This window comes from Syngnathus scovelli, chromosome 13 (genome assembly GCF_024217435.2).
Source record: "Syngnathus scovelli strain Florida chromosome 13, RoL_Ssco_1.2, whole genome shotgun sequence".
Taxonomy (NCBI): Eukaryota; Metazoa; Chordata; class Actinopteri; order Syngnathiformes; family Syngnathidae; genus Syngnathus; species Syngnathus scovelli.
In genome coordinates, this window is record NC_090859.1 from 15512167 (window position 1) to 15532938 (window position 20772).

The 20772-nt window shown below is 55.3% G+C and overlaps 4 protein-coding genes across 8 annotated transcripts; 3 read left to right on the forward strand and 1 right to left on the reverse strand.

Moving 5' to 3' along the window:
• The first annotated feature begins 71 nt into the window (after positions 1–71).
• Positions 72–12512, forward strand: slc4a5b (solute carrier family 4 member 5b). 4 transcript variants are annotated; one of them, XM_049737724.2, is made up of 30 exons: positions 72–1276; positions 1531–1764; positions 1839–2074; positions 2258–2308; positions 2753–2823; positions 3432–3668; positions 5280–5409; positions 5506–5666; positions 5769–5924; positions 6029–6127; positions 6574–6629; positions 6865–7022; positions 7336–7423; positions 7573–7727; positions 7814–7942; positions 8021–8195; positions 8265–8398; positions 8585–8765; positions 8836–8926; positions 9114–9166; positions 9246–9437; positions 9917–10030; positions 10193–10306; positions 10420–10581; positions 10658–10836; positions 10921–10993; positions 11217–11285; positions 11385–11558; positions 11818–11988; positions 12156–12511. In XM_049737724.2, the coding sequence occupies exons 5-30, from the start codon at positions 2754–2756 to the stop codon at positions 12162–12164; spliced, it is 3330 nt and encodes a 1109-aa protein (XP_049593681.1). In that variant the 5' UTR covers positions 72–1276; positions 1531–1764; positions 1839–2074; positions 2258–2308; position 2753; the 3' UTR covers positions 12165–12511. The 4 variants fall into 4 exon arrangements, with proteins under 4 accessions (XP_049593681.1, XP_049593679.1, XP_049593683.1 ...); XM_049737722.2 differs by lacking the exon at positions 10193–10306 and adding an exon at positions 11716–11791 and having other exon boundaries at positions 1535–1764; positions 8836–9166; positions 11869–11988; positions 12156–12512; XM_049737726.2 differs by lacking the exons at positions 72–1276; positions 1531–1764; positions 1839–2074; ... (2 more) ...; positions 3432–3668; positions 10193–10306 and adding exons at positions 3675–4393; positions 11716–11791 and having other exon boundaries at positions 8836–9166; positions 11869–11988; positions 12156–12512.
• Positions 12513–13775: 1263 nt separating this feature from the next.
• LOC125979471 (astacin-like metalloendopeptidase) lies at positions 13776–16419 on the forward strand. Of its 2 annotated transcripts, none has more exons than XM_049737718.2 (10): positions 13776–13899; positions 13976–14008; positions 14079–14132; positions 14905–14948; positions 15025–15094; positions 15161–15275; positions 15348–15520; positions 15866–15947; positions 16047–16168; positions 16247–16419. In XM_049737718.2, exons 1-10 carry the CDS (start codon positions 13848–13850, stop codon positions 16387–16389), a joined length of 888 nt encoding a protein of 295 aa, XP_049593675.1. In that variant the 5' UTR covers positions 13776–13847; the 3' UTR covers positions 16390–16419. The 2 variants fall into 2 exon arrangements, with proteins under 2 accessions (XP_049593675.1, XP_049593676.1); XM_049737719.1 differs by having other exon boundaries at positions 13833–13893.
• A 455-nt stretch (positions 16420–16874) lies between these two features.
• On the forward strand, positions 16875–20458 carry wdr45 (WD repeat domain 45). The gene is made up of 10 exons (XM_049737717.2): positions 16875–17200; positions 17808–17882; positions 17948–18052; positions 18112–18217; positions 18300–18394; positions 18475–18554; positions 18631–18839; positions 18924–19025; positions 19087–19232; positions 19312–20458. Exons 1-10 carry the CDS (start codon positions 17152–17154, stop codon positions 19419–19421), a joined length of 1077 nt encoding a protein of 358 aa, XP_049593674.1. The 5' UTR covers positions 16875–17151; the 3' UTR covers positions 19422–20458.
• LOC125979472 (L antigen family member 3-like) lies at positions 19588–20590 on the reverse strand. The gene is made up of 3 exons (XM_049737720.1): positions 20457–20590; positions 20137–20265; positions 19588–20061 (listed from the first exon to the last, which is right to left on the reverse strand). The coding sequence occupies exons 1-3, from the start codon at positions 20498–20500 to the stop codon at positions 19857–19859; spliced, it is 378 nt and encodes a 125-aa protein (XP_049593677.1). The 5' UTR covers positions 20501–20590; the 3' UTR covers positions 19588–19856.
• Positions 20591–20772: the final 182 nt, after the last annotated feature.

The window sequence follows — 20772 nt, forward strand, 5'->3', positions numbered from 1 at the left end:
ACTCCGAGCTCATGAGAAACGAGGACTTGATGAAAGGTTCCTGTGCGTAATAACGTCAGGTGTGCCGCGTGTCGTGACCGGAGCCGTTCCCCTTGCTTTCACAAGGTGGCGCTGTGTCGCACTCATCCCTCGACAAGGAAGAAACTACTACTCGTTTGCGGCTCATTAAGTATTCGATATACGACATCACTCTTGCAAATACTAGTGTCGTTGGACAGGAACCAATTTCTCGGTTTTGCCAAAGCTCTTTTTTTTTTTTTTTTTTTTTTTTTTTTTTAAATCGGGACTATCAGTCTGTCCACACGTGCGGGCGGATTCTTATTCTTCTGACTTACTCAAACACCTGAAGTGTTGAAAATGCAAACGAAAAGAAAATGGTTGCGTGAAGTCCGAATTACAAGACAACAAATTGAAAATTGAAGTTGGCCAATTCAATTAAAGTATTCGCCCGAACACCCGAGATACTGACGCAGTGACGAAGGGAAGCATTCAGACCAGAACTGATTCCAATGGCCTCTTATTAACTAGCCAATTCACGGGACACGAGGAGAAACTTTTTCATTTGAACCTGTCCGCCGCACTGCCACGTCGTTGTATTGACACAAAATGGCCGCCAGATGTCGCAGCTGCACAATGGTCATCCTCTTCAAAGTAAACAAAAACTACACAAATTCCAGAAAGAGTGATACCCCCTACCCCCGGAGAAAGAAAAAAAAAAAGTCAGCATCTTGCTGCACATGCGCAGAGAGCACAAGAACGTCGACATTTTGTTTCCAATTGCATTTATAGAAATATTTGTGAGTCGTTTCAAAACTCATTTTTGAGCACAGGCGTTAAATTTTTGATGGCTAAAAATTATTTGTAGGATTTCTCACATTGTAAATTCGATGAAAACGTCCAGATAAAAACTTGTAAGACGTTCTTCTTTTGTTTGGGTGGTTTTGCGGGGAAAGAAATGTGGTAGGAAGTTCCGGTAAGAGACTTTCGGTCCAATGCTCCCATTGGTCCCGATCGGTTTGGCTTGACTGGGCGGAGGTTTTGAACAGTTTTGACCGTTCGCCGTCGTTGCTAACAAACATAATAAGTTGCAGCATTTTTTTCAACTGGCTTTCCCAGACGAGGAAAAGGAGCGCCCAAAGATTCCAGCTTCTTTCTCGCCGGCTAGCCGGCAGGCCGTTTGAAAAACCCGCCCGGACGTTGGACATGTGCGTTCGTAGCGGACTTTGTCATCGGGTGCTGAAGTAAACCCACCGGAGAAGACTCGCTGGGCGGCCGGGTGAGTGAGTGAGTGAGTGAGCGAGCGAGCAGCACAATGACGCGCTATTGTTTCAATATGAGACCTCTGAAATGGTCCCAAGGTTCGCTGCAGTGTTTTGGATTTTATGGACGGTAACTAGCGTGTTTGTTAGTGGGCAATTAGGCTTTTTATTATTTTTTTTATTTTGTCTGGGCGTGACACACTTGCTTGTATTTGGAAAAATAAAATCTTTTTCTAGTCAGCTGTGTGTTGTTTTTTTTCCCCTCCCCAAGCCAGCCACTTTCAACAGGGCGTGAAGAAATTCGCCACTCTCACAAAATATGTGCAGAGGGCCTTTGAAGTTGACGAAACTAGAATGGTTACAGTTGTGTGACATGGAGTGACGCGAAGCTTGTTCCCGCGGCGGTTGGCCTGCTGCTGCTGCTGCTGATGCTGCTGCTGCTGCAAACGACAGACACGACTGCGCCCGCCTGGTTCAGGGTGTACCACCGCCCCAAAGACTGCTGGTGAGGATCTTGCGCTTCTGAAAGTGTTTTGCAGGATGTTTGCGCTTGAACCCAAATCGTGTCCCTTGATACAGCAGCGCAGGGGAAATCCTGTCAATCAATATGGCGTAGTTGAAAATGGAAAGTGCACGTCAATGAATGCCCTGGGGTGCGCGTGCCCACGCTCACACCTCGTCTCGTCAGTTTGTGAGTCGCGTCAGTAGTCGGCCGGCTGCTGTCGGCTGAGCACGCCATCGGGCCAGTCTGCTGCTGCTCTTGTTTCGTTTGACGTCGTCGGATTTCCCACCTTTTCATTTCCACTCTTCCTCAGGTAAGCGCCGCTCGCTCACTTTGTTTCTTTTTGGCATTGCGGCAGCTGTATTATGCGTGTGTCACGACGACCCGCCGGCGGCCACTTCGGACCCCACCGGCCGCGTCGGTGCAACGCCAAGTTTCTTGAAGACTGTCTGCTTTTGACCTTTGGCCTTGTGTCTTTGATGCATGTGCGTGACAGGGCCAAGAGCGTGGCCCTGAGCGGCAGAAGGTCAGCTGGCAGGAAATCAACGTAAGTTCAGCCTCGTCATGGAAACGTGACCTTCACGGTGGCTGACCGGGCTTCAGCGGCGGCTCAGCCATCCCGAATGACATCTATCGATTGCGCCTAAACAGGAAGTTGTGGCGGGGGGGCCGCTTTCCGCCATCGCACCGACTCGTCACTGTTAAAGATGAACCGACATGGGTCGCATGTTTGACGTTAATCCTAATCGTACGACTCCGTGCCATTCATTTTTCAGCTGCCCACCGCTCATACCAAAGATTTAAAAAAAAAAAAAAAAAGCACCTGTTAGTCTATGGTGAAGAAACAACCGGGAGGAGGTGAACTCTATGATGACCATTTAAAAAAAAAAAAAAGTACGATTGGATTTGAGCAGTAGCAATGGTGGCGAAGGTTCGCGGGCGTAACATCGGCCCACTCATCCACCCGTTACGTGTCCAATTTGTTTTGCAGGATGGATCAGCACGAGTGGCGGCGCGCCAGAGACAGGGGTCACTGTCGCTACGACGACAACGACGACGAGGGTGAGTACGCGTGACCGCGAGCTAAATTCAAATTGCGCAGGTAGAATGCCGCTGTCGCGTAATATCGGATTCGTGTCACCGCCGTCATTAGACGTGACCGCCGCTGTCATTTAGCCAAACACGCCGACGTGCGGAAAAGGCCGACGGCCCAAATTAATGTTTAAGGCAAGCAAAATATCGGACTGAGTCGGACCAGTCCTTCCCGGCAGTAGACGGCGGTATACTTTGACACGGTCGTTGCCTGCGTCAGACGCCAAGGCCTCCCTACCTGCCTGCCTGCCTGCCTGCCTGCCTGCCTGCCTGCCTGCCTGCCTGCCTGCCTGCCTGCCTGCCTGCCTGCCTGCCTGCCTGCCTGCCTGCCTGCCTGCCTGCCTGCCTGCCTGCCTGCCTGCCTGCCTGCCTGCCTGCCTGCCTGCCTGCCTGCCTGCCTGCCTGCCTGCCTGCCTGCCTGCCTGCCTGCCTGCCTGCCTGCCGTTTTCCACATCCAAAGCAGGCCAGCTAATAAAAGGTCAGCTCCACCATTAGCATGGCGGCAGCGGATGCGTGTAAGACAGTTGGCCACTTTCCGGCCTCGGACAACCCCGCAGTGACATGTGTGGCGTGCGCAGACGTGGAGGCATCCTACTTGGGCAGTCCGGCTTCCCGCCGGCAGAAGCGACGTCGCCGGCGCTCATCGGAACGCCGGCACGATGGCGAGCACGCCGCACGCCGCTCTCACTACGAGCGACGCGCCTGCCAGGAGCACCGCCAGCACGCCCGGCCGGCCTTCTACCGGGACAGTGACAACGATGACGACCAAGGCCGCGATCGCCACGCTCAGATCGTGGAGCGCGCCGACCTCTCAGGTGAGCCGCCCGCTGACTTGGCTTTTGCTCCAAATTGTTGGCGAGAGGCCAGAGATTCTCCAAGGCGTACGCAGGCTCCCCCTAGTGGCACGCAAAGAAAGCACCCAATTCAAGCCGCTGTCCGGCAGCGCTTTGGAACAACAGTTCAATCCATTGCGACACCTTTGCTTATTTGGACGCAGCATGTTTGCTTTCAGAGAAAATCCCAGCAAATTGCTGCACCGTCCGTCTGTCCGTCCGTCAAATGGATCTCACTCGCGGTGCGCAACAAATGGCACTTTGTCACCAGATTGTCCATTTGGGCAGCGGAAGGAAGGCTGGCCTCCGTCCGATGTCCCATCAGCTCGCCACATTCCGCCGCTCCGGGCCGCCCGACTGTCTCAGGCCGTAAGCCGATTAAAGACGTGCATGTGCGCCTGGGTCAGGTGCGTGCCTGCGTGCATGTGTGCGAGAGGAGGAGGAGGAGGAGAGTTCTTTGATGCATGTCGAGCGCCTGAGTGAAACTCGACGCGCTTTGGGTCGGTGGCTGGGGGCGGCAACCTCGTGAGGCGAGACGTGGCAGGCCGTGCTGTCGTTGCTGTTGGCCCAGCCAAGTCTAGGCCGAGCGAGCAAGCGATCGAGCGAGCAAGCGATCGAGCGAGCAAGCGATCGAGCAGCGCGGGCTTTGGACGGACGCTCTCCCGTCATGGCTTGTTCCCGCCAGACGCTGGCAGGCCTTCCCACAGGTAACAGCGAGCGTGCCGGCCGTAAGTCACCAGGAAGGCCCGACTCTCTTTTGTTTGTAGATTGACACTGTCGACAAAGGCTCCCGACATCCACGACGGCTTATGGCGATTGCTAAATTGTCAAATTGATGATTGTCAATTGATGGTCAACTAATCCACAAATGTTCGGGAGTTGCTCTCGCGCAGCCTAATTGAACTGTCGTGCAACGGCGTGCGTGATGGGCACACGTGGCGAGCGCCTCCAGGCTCGCCAATCGTTGTCCATCGATCCGCAGAGACTAATTAGAGCAGCTCGTTAATGGCAGACTGTTCCCACCCGCCGGAAGAACGGAACAGATGGATGGATGGATGGATGGATGGATGGATGGATGGATGGATGGATGGATGGATGGATGGATGGATGGATGGATGGACGAACAGATGGATGGATGGATGGATGGATGGATGGACGGACGGACGGACGGACGGACGGACGGACGGACGGACGGACGGATGGGACAATGTAATCACCCTCTAACAAATATCATGTGAAACAGTCATATTCTTTGTTGCAGCAGTATCGTGCACTCGCTGTTGATTGGAACCGAAAAAGAAAGAAAGAAAGAAAGAAAGAAAGAAAGAAAGAAAGAAAGAAAGAAAGAAAGAAAGAAAGAAAGAAAGAAAGAAAGAAAGAGACGGCGAGAAGTCCAAAGGTAGAAGTCAAAAGAGCGCCTGAGGGGTAGCGAGACAAAGCAAGAGAGAACCAAAGGGCAATTGCGGCTCGTCCACTTTTGGGCTCATCTTTTGTCCTTTGCAAATGCGCAAAATTGAACGGAGCAGGCAGTTTAGCTCAGCCGCTAGCTGAGTTCAGCTGCTAGCTTCCACACGCCTCTTTTATCGTCGGCAGTGTCGCCGGCGGCCGAGCGGCTTCGTCACATCCTGGGGGAGGACGACGGCACGCCCACGCCCACCATCTTCACTGAGATGGACACGCTGCAGCAGGAGGGCGGCGAGCTGGAGTGGAAGGAGTCGGCCAGGTGAGCGCCGCCGCTTTCTTCTGTCTTCTTCTGTCGCCTCAAGTGAGCTTCCATTTCGCCACAGCCCCTTGTTTTTGGTGCCCTTGCGATCGACAGGTGGGTGAAGTTTGAGGAGAAGGTGGAGGAGGGCGGCGAGCGCTGGAGCAAACCGCACGTGTCCACGCTGACGCTGCACAGCCTCTTTGAGCTGCGCACGTGTCTGCAGACCGGCAGCATCCTCCTGGACCTGGAGGCCTTCTCCCTAGCGCAGATTGTCGGTGAGTCGCCGGGCGGAAGGAATGGCTTTCCCAGGGCCCAATGCGGCTTTTTGCCGCTCTTTGTCATCGATGGCGTGACGTGTCGTTGTGGTGTCTCCGCAGACGAGATGGTGGAGCGGCAGATCGCCGACGGCCTGATCTCAGAGGAGGTGAAGGACAAGATTGTCTTTGTGCTGCTGCGTAAACACCGTCACCAGACCAAGAAGCCCATCCATCGCTCGCTGGCCGACATCGGGAAGTCGTCCGCCGCCGGCACCAGTAAGCCAGCGCAGGCGCAGCGCGCAAGCTCTGTGCTTGACCCTCTACGGGCTTCTAACGCGGTGCTGCTTGCCCGCCCGCCCGCCCAACCTCTTCACCCCAAGACCGTAGTCCTCAGGCCAACCTGAGTCGCACCAGCTCGGCCGTCCGGCGCTCCACCGATGACCTGCCAACACGACGCGCCGGCAGCCTGGGAGGCCTGCGTGAGTCACGTAGATACGCATGCTCGCTAGCTCGCTGGCTTTAGCATCCCACGCAAGCACACCAACTCTTTGCTGAGAGCGCTTTTGTGTTGGCTAGACGTGGGCGGTCTTTGTGGTGCCTTCCGACGCCACACTCCATTCTCTCTCAAATGATGTCGAGTTGAAGCCAAGTGAAGGGAGCCTTTTTGCTGTCCTCTTTGATGTTTTTCTTGACATTCGGTATCGTCAAATACCCGTTTCTCTTTCCGCAAAGTTTATTGAAGCCATACATGGGCAAAGCAAAGATAGGAGGTGCTTTACAAAAGTCTTTTTGGCGTGAAAAGGATTATGGAGGAATTTGGCCGGGGTCTCGAATCATTAAGAATGTAATCGGTGCGTGTCGGCACACACAATGCTGTCTTTGTTGACGTTCAAATGAAGCTTGCGTGTTTGTGTGGCATTTGCAGATCACGCGCAGAGCCGCAGCATGAACGACATTTCGGAAACGCCCAGCTCCGACCAGGTGACTCGACGCGCCGTACGTTGTCTCGCTGTGGTCAAAGCCCCGAAGCGGGGCCTTTATCTCGGGCCGTGCGCGCGTGTGCGCAGACCTCGCTCTCTGCTTTCACCAAAGCAATTGTGTGAAAGGTTTGTGCGCACCCGTGAACGTCGAGAGCAGCGAGCGGCGAGGGCAAACGTGCTATTAGAGGTTGGGTGGCTCCTGCGTCGCTCAGCTCCGGCTTTTGCTCCTTGTGCAGATGAGGAACAAATTCATGAAGAAGATTCCCCGCGATGCCGAGGCGTCCAACGTGCTGATCGGCGAGGTGGATTTTCTGGACAAGCCTTTCGTGTCCTTTGTGCGCTTGGCTCAGGCCACGACGCTGGGCGGCCTCACCGAAGTCCCGGTGCCCACCAGGTGGGTGACCCCCGCCCGCCCGCCTGCCCGCCCGCTCAGAGCCTGGCCCATAAAAATAGCCACTCAGATGGCATTTTGCAAACGACTTGCAGCCAGAGCAACCATGGGCCTCGAGCATCAGAAGCAGCATTGCCACACATTGGGGGCCCGGGACGCACAAAAGCACCCAGCTCTCGTTGCGCCAGCGTTGCCCTCTTAGGGCGGGTGGGCCGGGCCGAGCGACATGACCCCGCAGCTGGCTGGCTGGCTGGCTGGCTGGCTCACGCAAGCAAGTGCTACGTTGCCCTTTGTGAGCCGGACGCATCTTTTGCAGGTTCCTCTTCATCCTCCTGGGTCCTCCGGGCAAGACCAAGTCGTACAACGAGATCGGGCGCGCCATCGCCACGCTGATGGTGGACGAGGTAAATTGCTCTGCCATCCTCTCCCCCATCGTCTTTGGCTGGGCTGGGCTGGGCTGGGCTGGGCTGGGCTGGGCTGGGCTGGGCTGGTCTGGTCTGGTCTGGTCTGGTCTGGTCTGGTCTGAGCGAACGTGTCCCGGCGGCGCCTCCAGCTTTTCAGCGACGTAGCCTACAAAGCGCGGGAGCGCGAGGACCTTATCGCTGGCTTGGACGAGTTCCTGGATGAGGTCATTGTGCTGCCCCCGGGAGAATGGGACCCCAAAATCCGCATCGAACCCCCCAAGAAGGTTCCGTCGGCGGAGATGAGGCAGGAGATGACGGTCATGCGCGAGCCCGCCCGACGGGCACCCGAAGCCTGGCCTAACCCTCGTCCTGTCTTCGCTCCGCCTGCAGGAAGTCCGTGCTGAACTTGAACGAGCCGCCGGCTCAGACCAACGGCTCGGCCGGGGGGGCGGCCGGCGGTGACGACGAGCAACTTCCCGTCCAGCACGCGGTCGGCGAAGAGCTCAAGTTTACTGGCAGGTAAGAGCGGCGAGGGGGGGGGCGCGGCGGGTAGCCCGCCGGGCGCGAGCCTAACCCGGCCGGCCGGCCCGCCCGCAGGCTCGGCGGCGGCCTGTGGTTGGACGTGAAGAGGAAGACGCCGTGGTACTGCAGCGACATCTACGACGGCTTCCACATCCAGAGCGTCTCGGCCGTGCTCTTCATCTACTTGGGCTGCATCACCAACGCCATCACCTTCGGCGGCCTGCTGGGCGACGCCACCGACAACTACCAGGTGAAGGAAAAAGTTAGGCAAAAAGGAAAGGCCTGAAGGCACGTATGCCACACCCTCTTCCATCCTCAGGGCGTGATGGAGAGCTTCCTGGGGACGGCGTTGGCCGGAAGCGTCTTCTGTTTGTTCGGCGGGCAGCCGCTCATCATCCTCAGCTCCACCGGCCCCATTCTCATCTTTGAGAAGCTCCTCTACGAGTTCTGCAAGTAAGTGCCGAGGTGCAGAGGCAGCCGAGCCAGGCAGGCGAGCCAGGCAGGCAGGCAGGCGGGCGAGCCAGGCAGGCAGGCGGGCGAGCCAGGCAGGCGGGCCAGCCAGGCAGGCGAGCCAGCCAGGCAGGCGAGCCAGCCACCCAGCGAGAGAGCGGCGCCAGACCTTTGCGCCTTTGCCTGCAGGAACAACAGCGTGGACTACATGGAGCTGCGCCTGTGGATCGGGATCCACTCGTGCCTGCAGTGCTTGGTCTTGGTGTTGTCCGACGCCAGCTACATCATCCAGTACATGACCCGGTTCACAGAGGAAGGCTTCTCCAGCCTCATCTCCTTCATCTTCATCTCCGACGCCATCAAAAAGATGGTTTGATCGCTCTCCGCCATAATGTGAGCCGAGCGCGGGACATGATGTCAATGTGCCTGTGTGCGTGCAGGTGGGCGCCTTCAAGTATTACCCCATCAACCGCTCCTTCAAGCCCGACTATGCCACGTCCTACAAGTGCGACTGTGTGCCTCCAGACCAGGGTGAGTTCTCCTTCTGCAGGTCCCAAAGCGCCGCTCGCGCTTCACGTTCATCTTTTGTGTTCCTCCCTTTCTCGCTGGCGGCCACGTGCCCTGAACACGTGAGTACCAATGTCAGCGCCGCTTCCTCAGCGTCACTTTGCTTCTTTGACGAGAGCGGCCGTAAGGCGGCTCCTCTTTCTCCACGCAGATCTCGCCGGCGACATCTCAGCTCCTCTGGCCGACGACAACGCGTCGCTTCCGGTGAGTGAGCTCGTCGTCCTCGTCGGCGGCGCCCGCCAATGTCGCGTCTCGAGCCGCTGTCGCGCGTGTGGCGCCGCAGTTCAACGCCAGCGATCTGGACTGGACTCGGCTGAGCAAGACGGAGTGCGTGGAGTACGGCGGTGCCCTGGTGGGCAAAGCGTGCAAGTACGTGCCCGATCTGGCCCTCATGTCCTTCATCCTCTTCTTCGGCACCTACTCCATGACCGTGGCGCTCAAGAAGTTCAAGTTCAGCCGCTACTTCCCCACCAAGGTGAGACGGGAATCCCATCTTCTTTGCTTGCCGACCGACCCGCACATCTCTCCAGCATGAACGGCTGAACGCACCGTGATGACGGACGGGCGCATCGTTTTCATGTCGTTGCACCAATAATGGCAAAGACATTTTGGAGAAAGCACAAGACTCGGTCACATTGTCCAAATGCGGTCCTGTTTTGCAAAAGTGAGGCTTTTTTTCCCCTTCCAATCCGACAAGCGTACGACCTGGCTGCCGCTCGACGGTTCCGATTGCCGCGAAAGAGAATTTGACGCGTCACTTCAGTCAACCGATCGGCTTTTCACAATGGAATTGACTGCGCAGCGCTGTCTTAGGCATTATGGCTCCAACGACATGAAGACGAGCGACCCAACGTGGCAAAGCTACGCGATTGCACCATGCTAGCGTAACCCGGCGACCGTCTCAGAGAGCACGCTGTCCCCGTGCCATGCCGTGACCCCGCCCCTTTTCCGCAGCTGCGTCAGCTGATCAGCGACTTTGCCATCGTTATCTCCATCCTTCTTTTCTGCGGACTGGACGCCTTTCTGGGCCTGGACACGGCCAAACTGCACATTCCCATGCACATCAAGGTCCTGGCACGTCACCCTTGCTTCCCTCGTAGCGTGTCCCTCCCTTCCAACCCTCCCTCTTTCTTTCTTTCTAGCGTAATCAGAGTCTTTGATCAGAGTGATTTTACTGACACATTTTTTTGCCTTTCTCCCTCCTCTTCACTGTGTTTGTGCGTTGCTAAGCTAAGGAAGCTAATCAGTGATTTTGCCATCTTCATGTCAATCATGTCCTTTGTGGCTCTGGATATGTTGATGGGTTTAGACACGCCCAAACTGATCGTTCCCACTGAGTTGAAGGTACACTCACGCACGCACCCCACCGCTCTGCTGGCACGCAACTTCAATTCCACTCTGCAAACTTGTCATAACGCTGCTCCCTAAAGGCTTCACGGTGATTGCTTGCTTTGCAGCCCACGCGCGCCGACCGCGGCTGGTTGGTGATGCCGTTCGGGAGGAATCCGTGGTGGTGGTACCTGGCCAGCTTCGTGCCGGCGCTGCTGGTCACCATCCTGATCTTCATGGACCAGCAGATCAGCGCCGTCATCGTCAACCGCAAGGAGAACAAACTCAAGGTCTGAAGGCCTTTGGGGCTTGGCGGCAAGCGCTCTCACTCTCTCGCTCTCTCTCTCTCATCCTCCGCCCCCACAGAAAGGTTGCGGGTACCACCTGGACCTGTTCTGGGTGGGCATCCTGATGGCCGTGTGCTCCTTCATGGGGCTGCCGTGGTACGTGGCCGCCACCGTCATCTCCATCGCGCACATAGACTCGCTCAAGATGGAGAGCGAGTCCAGCGCCCCCGGGGAGCAGCCCCAGTTCCTGGGGGTCCGGTAAGACATTGGCCCGCCCGCAGGTGTCGGCAGGCCACGTCTCCGCTTCCCCGTTAACTTGGCCGCTCTCTTCCTTACCGCCAGCGAGCAGAGGCTGACCGGAATTCTGGTCTTTGTCCTCACGGGACTTTCTGTGTTCCTCGCCCCCGTCCTGCAGGTCAGTCTTGAGGGCCCATTGGCTCCGTTTCTGATTTCCTCCAGCCGGCCGGGCTCAATGATCCTCTGCTGCAAAGCGAGCCTCTTGCTCCCTTCACGCAATTTGCTTCACAGCATGCACGCTCTGCATTCTTGACGCCGATGTCTTAGCATAGCATGCTCACTATCCATCGACGTTAGCATGAGGCCAAGGTACGCTAACCACGCCAATTGTCACCTTGCAGTACATCCCCATGCCGGTGCTGTACGGCGTCTTCCTCTACATGGGCGTGGCTTCGCTCAGCGGGATCCAGGTCGGCGGCAGCGTTAGCTTTCAGCTAGCGCCGTGGCGTGTGTGTGTGTGTGTGTGTTTGTGTGTAATTGCCTTGCCTGCTTGCTCGCTTGCCCACCAGTTCTGGGAGCGCATCAAGTTGTACCTGATGCCGCCCAAGCACCAGCCGGACTTTGCCTTCCTGCGTCATGTCCCTCTGCGCCGAGTCCACCTTTTCACCCTGGTCCAGATCACCTGCCTGGCCATCCTCTGGGTCCTCAAGTCCACCTTCCTGGCCATCATCTTCCCCGTGATGGTGAGCTTGTGCACGGTTTACCTTCCGAGAGGTCGGGTCGGCGACAAACGGACAATCGCGCTCGCAAGTCGGCCGGAGGTTACGAGCCACCCCTTTCACCGGCCGCTCGTTGCGCCCAAAGTGCAGCTCGCCGCGCGATCCCATATTTTGCCAGTAGTCTCCCTCAGCCAGCAGCAGCAGCAGCAGCAGCAGCAGCAGCAGGAGCAGCACGGCCACCAATGGGCTTGCTCACGGTAGGTCCACTTGTTCCCTTGTGCAGATCCTGGGTCTGATGGTGGTGCGGAAGCTTCTGGATATGATGTTTTCCCAGCACGACCTGGCCTGGCTGGACGACCTCCTGCCCGACAAAGACAAGAAAAACGAAGATGACAAGAAAAAGAAGAAGAAGAAGAAGAAGAAAAGCGCCGCCGAGGCGGAGAGTGACGAGGAGGTGAGCCAAAACGTCCTCGATGGAGCTTTTGACTGGCAAAGTATCTTCCGACGCCCTTGCCAGTCAAAAGACACCGGCAACTCCGCTCTACCCGTGCCAACGTAGGTCGACGGCCGGCGCTTTGATGCGACGTGACTCTCATGTGCCTTGTGTTCTTTGTCCTGCAGTGTTGCTAACGTTGCTGCCTGCAGTTTCTTCCGCTTGCTTCTCCCTGAGCACAACGCCACGGCCTTTTGTCTGCGCTAGTGTCCTCAACGACAGCAAGCGCGTTCGCAGCGACGTCCCGCGTTCACCCGAAAGCGGGCTGAAACCACTTTAGGGTGATCTCTTTTTTGCTCGTTTGATGTGGGCGGGGCTTGGCTCAACTCAGCATGTTGACTCCTCCTATTCTATGTGACCACGCCTCCTGCAGTACCCATGGAGCAACTTGACCACGCCCACACTTATCGTCCCGCCCCCCCCCCCCCCCCCCCCAACTCAACCAGTGAATCCCACCCGCTCATGTGTCGTATTACTCACAAATAAATTGTAAAAAAACCTTTGCTTTTGTTTTGTTTGTTACACTTGTTACACTGCTGGTGGCTAGTGGCACTTGCTAACCATTTAGCGACACTAATTTTTTTACACTGTCATATGCAGGAATCAAACTCCTAGTGCCGGCACACAAGACACTAAACCATGAGCCATGCCCTTAGCTACACTGATGTGACCTCCTCAAATGAGCATTTAGACGACTCGTGAGGATGGCATCATCCGAGTCAGCGTAACACCGTGCCGTCAAGTCAAGTCAAGCTTATTTGTATAGCCCTAAATCACAAACAGTCTCAAAGGGCTTCACATAGCCAAAATTGACAATTATTCTCAAAGCATCCCCTGATCTTAAGCTCCCAAAAGGGCAAGGAAAAACTCAAAAAACCCCTGCCAGGGGAAAATGCGAAACCTTGAGAAGGGACCACAGATGGAACACCGTGCCGTGCGTAGCTCGCGGCTCACTCGTCAGGACCCAATTAGGGGGCAGCAAAACACGTCCTGGAAAAGAAAAATCCCTGCCCACCCATCTCTCGAATGTCCAGTGGACAGACACAATGGAAAGGCGAGAAGCAGACGCGCAGCCGCGGCCGGCCAGTCGGGCTCGCCGGCGGGCGCCGCACCTCGCCAGCGGCCTTTCAAACATGGAAATCATCGCCACATCTGCCTGTGCAAAAATGCCACTTTTCCTTTCTTCCATTCAAACCTACTTTGCCTGTCATATTTGCCACTTTTTCTATCTTCCACTCAAATCTACTTTGTCTACTTTTCCATTTCTTTCCTTCATTCTTGCAATAAAGAACTAATTGGTTGTAAATATGTACGCGGTATGAGTCAAGCAAGCTATGTATATGACCATTAAAAATTCGATCGAGCGTACGACAGCGCTCGGAGCCACTTTTGCTCGGGAACGGGGGACAAGGACTATTGCCGGGGCTTGGTTGGCTATCTCGCTGGCGACCGTCTCTGCCTCGGCTTCTCGTAAAGCGTAGGCTGTCAACGAGCTGTCCGTGGCACAAGATGGCACGCTCTATTTTAGGTCTATACCGTAACCAATTTTAGACGTCTAAATTAGGTCTATATGAAACCAGACGTCTAATAGACGTCTATGGCTAATTAGCCTTTCCAAATGCACGATTCCCGCTTTCGCAATCACGAATAAGGGCCTTTTTTTGTGTTTCTTTTCGTTTCTTTTGACGGCTTGCAGTTCAATCTTCCACACAGCAGGGGGCAGGTGCTGCCCTCTACGGGGTTAATCAGCACAATTCGCTTATTTAAGGCGACGTCACCCAGGTGGAGGCATTGATCGCTAATGAGCCAGCGTCGTCGCCATGTTGCTGCTTTTCGCTGCACTTTTCTGCTCGGCCAGCCTTCCGCGTGCGGGTAAACGTCGCAGACTGCGACTCGTTACGGAACTTGTTGTCTGTACGGCTTTTTGATGGGACGCCTTTTGTTTCAGGCCGCTGCGTGCCGTTGCCGCTCCAGGACCCAGGTACTGTTTGTATGTTAGTTTTGCTCAAGCGACATTGTCTAATGCAATGAATTTCAATCATCCAACGCAGACCTCGTCGCCAAAGCGCTCGAGTACACCGAGAACAACCCGGAGACGCTCGCAGGCCAGCATTTTTACCTTCTCTTCTTCTTTTAATGTCTAAGAGTAACTCGGGTGACCAGATTTGGGTTGGTGCTGTTGGTGTGCGCGACGACGGTGGCGGCGGCGGCAATCGAACAAAATCCCGGACGATTTTGAAATGCCCCCCAGACATCTCAAAAGTAGGACATGTCCGGGGAGAAAGAAGACGTCTGCTCACCCTCCTTGCTATGTGCTAGAACTCCCTCTTTTATTTACGTACTCAAACGTGACAGTGTGCGTTTGCTAGAGATGCAGGTGTGTGCGCGTTTAAGCGGTCCCAAAATGACCCGCCATGGCATTTCGACGTATGGGAAAGGGCGAGCTCGTGATGGCGCTCGCTCCAAACGTCATGAATTTTTTTCAAGTTCACTGACGGGCCCCAATTTACATTGGTCTACCACCAACCCTAAAAATATCGCGTTCTTTTTGAAGCGCGAGCCACTTGCGTTGCATTGCACCTTGACGTCGTGTTAAACGAGGTAACTCGGCCCCCCTCTGCCATCACTTGTTTGCACTTGTACGAGAAGAACGTTTTCAAGGCAACAAGTCCTTTAAATAGTAAATTGTGAAGAGCTCATTTCAGTGCATGCTGAACATAATTTTGTCATGTAGCTTAGCTCCAAAAACCGATGACTGGCCGACAGATCATATGAATGTTGGAAGAATCAAAAAGTATGCAATGATTACATTTTAATTAGATGTCGTGATTTAAAGAAAAATCAAACAAAAGTCCTGTTGTGCAAACGTGTGGACAGGCTTGATGGACGATGCGGTGGCGGAAGGTGACATGCTTCTCCCAGTGAGTGTATTCCCAACTTCCCGGCGGCAATTATGAGCGCCGCCAAGGCCAACCGATCGACTGTTTTGCCTTGCAGGATTACAGAAACGCGGCCAACCGCCCGTGGCCTTCCAGACACATCCCGTACCGCATTGACTACGAGTTGGGTGAGAGCGAGTGCCGCCGCTGGCGCCGGCCCAGAAGCCTAATCACCAGCGCTGTCCGTCCCACAGGCTACCGCAGCAACGACATTGACGCCGCACTAAAGATGGTCACTTTCCACACTTGCTTGTCCTTCCACCAGCGCACCAGCGAGGCAGACTACCTCTTCTTCAAAAGCGGCTTCGGGTGTGCCAAGTGTTTGTTTTTTCGTTTATTCTGAGGATTAGCCATTGAGAAGTCTTTGCTGCCGTGCCGCAGGTGCGCATCCTACGTGGGCTTCATGGGCGGCAAGCAGGAAGTGCACGTGGGCGCCACCTGTAAGGTGGGCAATATCGTTCACGAGGTCCTCCACGCGCTGGGCTTCTTCCACGAACACACCAGGCTGGACCGTGGCAAATACATCAACATCCTGTCCGGCAACATCATGCAAGGTGGGCGACAGGGACCTTGCGTCCGACAGTGGGGTTTCGGACTCGGACACTCTGTCAAATGAAATGAGATTGGGCTGTCGGCAATGGGAGGAAGCCGTCGGTGCCGATGGTTTGTTGAATTTACTCGGCGAGATGTTTGGCCCTCTCGTGTAGTTGCACGTTAGACCTACGCTCGCCTGACGTCGTGGGGAAGGTAGTCTGTCGATTTTGAGCTCGGCAGAAAATCTGAGCCTGGTGTAGTCGCGGCGCCTCCAGCTGCCTTCGATCGGAGCTCTCCCTGCGCCATTGCCGCTTCACGTGCTCGTTTGTGGGGCGTCGGCTCCAGCCTCTCTTTGTGTTTTCAAGGACATCATAAAAACTTCGAGATTCAGCCGGGAGAAACGTTCCAGCTTCCGTACGACCTGCCCTCCATAATGCACTACGGCAGGTAAGGCGGCAGTTGCCCTCGCTCGCTCGCTGGCTCGCTCGCTGGCTCGCTCGCTGGCTCAAATTGACATTGTGGCCGTTGAACGCATCGGGCACGCAGCAATTTTTTCTCAGCTAACGGGCAGCCTACCATCGTGGCCAAGGTGAGGGATGACAACATGGGCCAGCGCGTCGCCATGACGCACACTGACGTCCAAAGAGTGCGTCTGCTCTACAACTGCGGTGAGTCGCTAATGTTGCTCAGCTTTCAGATTCTAGCCGGAAACGTGCCCTGACCTATTCATCTGCCGGCTTGATCAGACCGTGTGGGCAATGTGGCGGAGCCTACCCCAGCGGCTATTTTCAGTGCACACATTTATGACTTCGTCGGCCTTCCCCGCAATACCACTCTGTCGCCGCTGCGTGGCGCCAGAAAGCGCAGCTCAACAGTCTCCGATGTCTAAATAAAATCTTTGCCCTTTTCCTTACTGTAACGGTGCCTTGCTTTGAGTTTGCGTCAGTCAAGGGTGAAGCACGGATGATGGGCTTCGGGTTGCTCGTCGAGTAAAGATGAAGTTCACGCATTTCCAAATGAATATGAATGTTGATCCACAGCAAATTATGCAATGGATTGCGCTTCGATTATTTTTGACCCAGAACTTTAAAGTGTGCGTGTGTGTCGATGTGTAACGCAACGACGGAAACAGCTCGATGAGCACCCTTAACGATGGCGTACGTAAGAGTCAATTGAATCCCTCGTGGAATACATCAAAAGTAGCTTGGAAAAAAAATCCATTAAGGTACCACTGTCTTAAAATCTGATTAATAAACGTGGTATCATTTATGGATGTCCAAAAATCAGGATGCAACAGAAGAGCGCCTCCCTACGTTCATTTATCTTTGATGGTTTTGATTCGGCGGCAGCAAACCGGAAAGCGTCACGGTGACGTCACGTGTATGAAACTAAACTTCTTCCTGTTGCGACATTGTTGTTGTTTGCCGTTTGTGATGTGCACGCTGGCTTTGCTGGCGGTTCCCCTCACAATTGTCACGACGGGCAAGTGGAGCTGCGTTTCAGAAACTCATCAGGTTTCTTTGTCTGTCCTCTGTCTGTCTGTCTGTCTGTCTTGTAGCGGCTCACTCGAGCATAGCTTAGTTTAGCTTAGCTAGCTCTTAGCTCCCGTTTTGCGCTCCGGATCACCCGCTGGCGATTGGAACGTTGAGACATGGCCCAGCGCCGAGGAGTTCTCAGTCTGCAGTTCAACCAGGACCACAGTAAGGAAGAGAAACTTCTCACATGACGTCAGCACCTCAACATTTCACACTCTGGAAGGAGATTGTGCTTGTCACGCGCTCTCAGCCAGGCACGAGCAATGTTTCAAAGATAAAAGTCAGTCTGCTTTATTGTCAATTTCTTCACATGCCAAGACGCACAAAGAAGTCGAAATTACGTTCCCACTATCCCACGGTGACAAGACGTAGTATACAATATACATACAAGTAAACACAAAAAAATAAGGCACGAACAATAAATAAGAGTGATGAATAAATAATAAACAAAGAACAGAGGAGCAAAAATGAAGCAAGTGTGCCGACAGTCAGAATATATTAGTATTATAATATAATGTGATCAACATGCGACGGGCATTCTTTGCCAGATCGATCCAAAATCTTCTTTTGCAATGTGCCCCCTACTCGTCCATCCGCAGTACAGGTATCGCTGTAGCCTAGCCCGGCTGTCTTTGGGCAAGGGCGGGAAACCAAGTAGACAACGAGCCATTCCCACAGACGGACAATTTAGGCCGAGAGTCCTGAACGCCACACGCCATGTTGAAAATGCATGGCCGGACTGGAGATGTGACAGTCGTTGCTTTGCTTTCAGGTTGTTTCTGCTGCTCCATGGAGTCTGGCGTGCGCATTTACAATGTGGAGCCTTTGATGGAGAAGGGCCACCTGGGTGAGCGTCTTGCTGCTCTGCGCCGGCCGAGCGCCTGTTAACGTGGCCCGCCGTCTACTTTGCAGATCACGAGCAAGTGGGCAGCGTGGCGTCGTGCTCCATGCTGCATCGCTCCAACCTGCTGGCCGTGGTCGGGGGCGGAGTCAGCCCCAAGTTCTCTGAGATATCCGGTGGGTGCCTTTTGAATTGGGCGAGCACGACCATGAAGCCAACCGCCGTGACTTTTCAGTGCTGATCTGGGATGACGCGCGCGATTCCCGAGACGCCAAAGACAAGCTCGTCCTGGAGTTCACCTTCACCAAGCCGGTGCTGGCGGTCCGGATGCGACACGACAAGTGAGTGGCGGCGGCTCGCTAAACCGGCCGAGAGGAGCACAAACGTTGAAGGCAAACAAATTGGCGGGCTGCCTCCTCCCAGGATCGTCATGGTGTTGAAGAACAGGATCTACGTGTACAGCTTTCCTGACAAGCCGCTCAAGCTCTTTGAGTTTGATACGCGCGACAACCCCAAAGGTGAGCGAGTGAGCCAGCGAGCGCTCGCTCGGCCAGTCAGTCGCGCGGCTTCCTTTTATTAGCGTCTGCTTTTCCGCCAGGTCTGTGCGACTTGTGTCCGAGTCTGGACAAGCAGCTGCTGGTTTTCCCGGGACACAAATGTGGAAGTCTGCAGCTGGCGGTAAGTTGCCCCTCCCACTTCCAAGCGTACGCGGCCGAGCCTGCTTCGCCGTCATTAGTCCGCTCCCGCCCTCCAGGACCTGTCCAACAGCAAGCCCGGGACGTCGTCGGCGCCGTTCACCATCAACGCGCACCAGAGCGAGATCGCCTGCCTGGCGCTCAACCAGCCGGGAAGCGTGGCCGCCTCGGCCTCTCGCAAGGGGACGCTCATACGCCTCTTTGACACCAGCAGCCGCGACAAACTGGTCGAGCTGCGGCGAGGCACCGACCCCGCCACGCTCTACTGGTAAGCCCCCCCCCCCTTTTTTTTTATTTTTTAAATTGTCGGTTTGCTCGCCGCTGACCATGTCCCCTCCCCGCACCTGTACAGCCTCAACTTCAGTCACGACTCGTCCTTCTTGTGCGCATCCAGTGACAAAGGGACGGTCCACATCTTTGCCCTGAAAGATACCAAACTTAACCGCCGCTCCGCGTAAGGCCGCCGCCCCGCTCCCTCGTCCACTCCCTCCTTAACGTACGTGTGCGCCTGCCAGGTTGGCGCGCGTGGGCAAGGTGGGCCCTGTCATCGGCCAGTACGTGGACAGCCAGTGGTCGCTGGCCAGCTTCACCGTGCCAGCCGAGTGCGCCTGCATCTGCGCCTTCGGGAAGAACACATCCAAGAACGTCAACTCCGTCATCGGTCCGAGGGCGGGGGGGTCGTCGTTTGCTGCAAACCGGCCACATTTCGCCACTAACGTTTCCTCTGCTCTCTATGGCAGCCATCTGCGTGGACGGCACATTCCACAAGTACGTCTTCACGCCCGACGGAAACTGCAACCGAGAAGCCTTTGACGTCTACTTGGACATTTGCAACGACGACGACTTTTGATCCAGGACGGAAGGAAACGGGCAAAGACCCAAGGAAGAAACGGCAGGACATTTCAGGTGAAGCCAGGTGTCACCTTTTGCGGTTCTGCAGGTCCGTCACACCCCTGCGATTGCATTTGTACTTGGACACAAACTGAACAAAGGAAGCAAACCCAAAAAAAAAAAAAGGGAGGCGACTTCTGTTTTTATTCAAAGCAAAATGATACGTACATTTACACATGAAGCACAGTAGGGTAAGGACCAAAAATACCCTGCCCCAACGCAGACGACGAGCACAATGGTCAGAGAGAAACCAACGGAGTGCTGGCTTGGCTGCCTTGCATCTACAGCAGCTCGTGGCGGCATTTTGGCCGATAGCTGACACCAGTAATCAAGTGCACGATGAAATCAACTTAGGAAAAAAAAAGGTAACATGCTTAACGCTAAAAGCTTTAAATCAAGAACGCAGCATCGGCTCGCTGGAGTTTTCTATGAAGGCGGGCCCTCGCGTGTCCATCGAAGGTGGACGACCGGGAACGCTCTGAGGATCCTGTCCGACGTCGGCGGGGAAGGCACGCATGGTCTCCAAGACCAGGCCGAGGTGCTCCAGGAAGGAGTTGACGGATACGCGAAGGACGCGAGCTTGCTCTGCACGCCACTTCCTGAAAAGATCACAAGAGGTCACTGGCGGGTGGGCGTGCGGGCGACGGCAGCCGGGCCGGGCGAAGGCTCCTCACGCGCTGAGCACACTACCGGCGAGCGTCAGCCGCTTGCGGACGCCTCCTCGCCGGGGCTCGCGGTCGGGACTCAGCGAGCGCAGAGCCACAGCGGCTTGGCGCGCCGACTGGAAGGGAACGTGCAGCGAGCTAGGGAAGGGAAGGGGAGAGTCAAGGAAACGTGTGCGAGCGACTCGACGTCAGCGCTCAGGAAAGAAGCCATGCTCGCTCGCGGAGAATCAGGCCCAGAGCCGTCGGAAACGCGATAACTTTATTGCTAGTTGTGCTGAAACTGCAAAGAGAACGCTCGACGCTTCAACATCACTGCAATCTAAGGATACAATTCCAGTTGGCTCGCTTGCTCGCCGCTCTCGGGCGCCGCCATGTTGTTTGTCTGCGGAAGCTTTCTTCGTCCGAGTAATCAGAGCACACGCGCTGCTCGCCCGCCCGCGCGGCCTCCCCCTAGCGGCAGAGCAGACAGCGCACAAAAGTCGATCATCGGGTTCGGAAGATATTTATTTCTTCTGCGCGGTTGAGTGACCGACCACAAATGTATGTACGAAGTTGTGAACTTGTGGCGGACCTCAGTTCCAGGCCTATAGTTCGGGGTGGGGTGATATGTTTATCCTATGTCAAATCATACTCGTTTTGTATCTT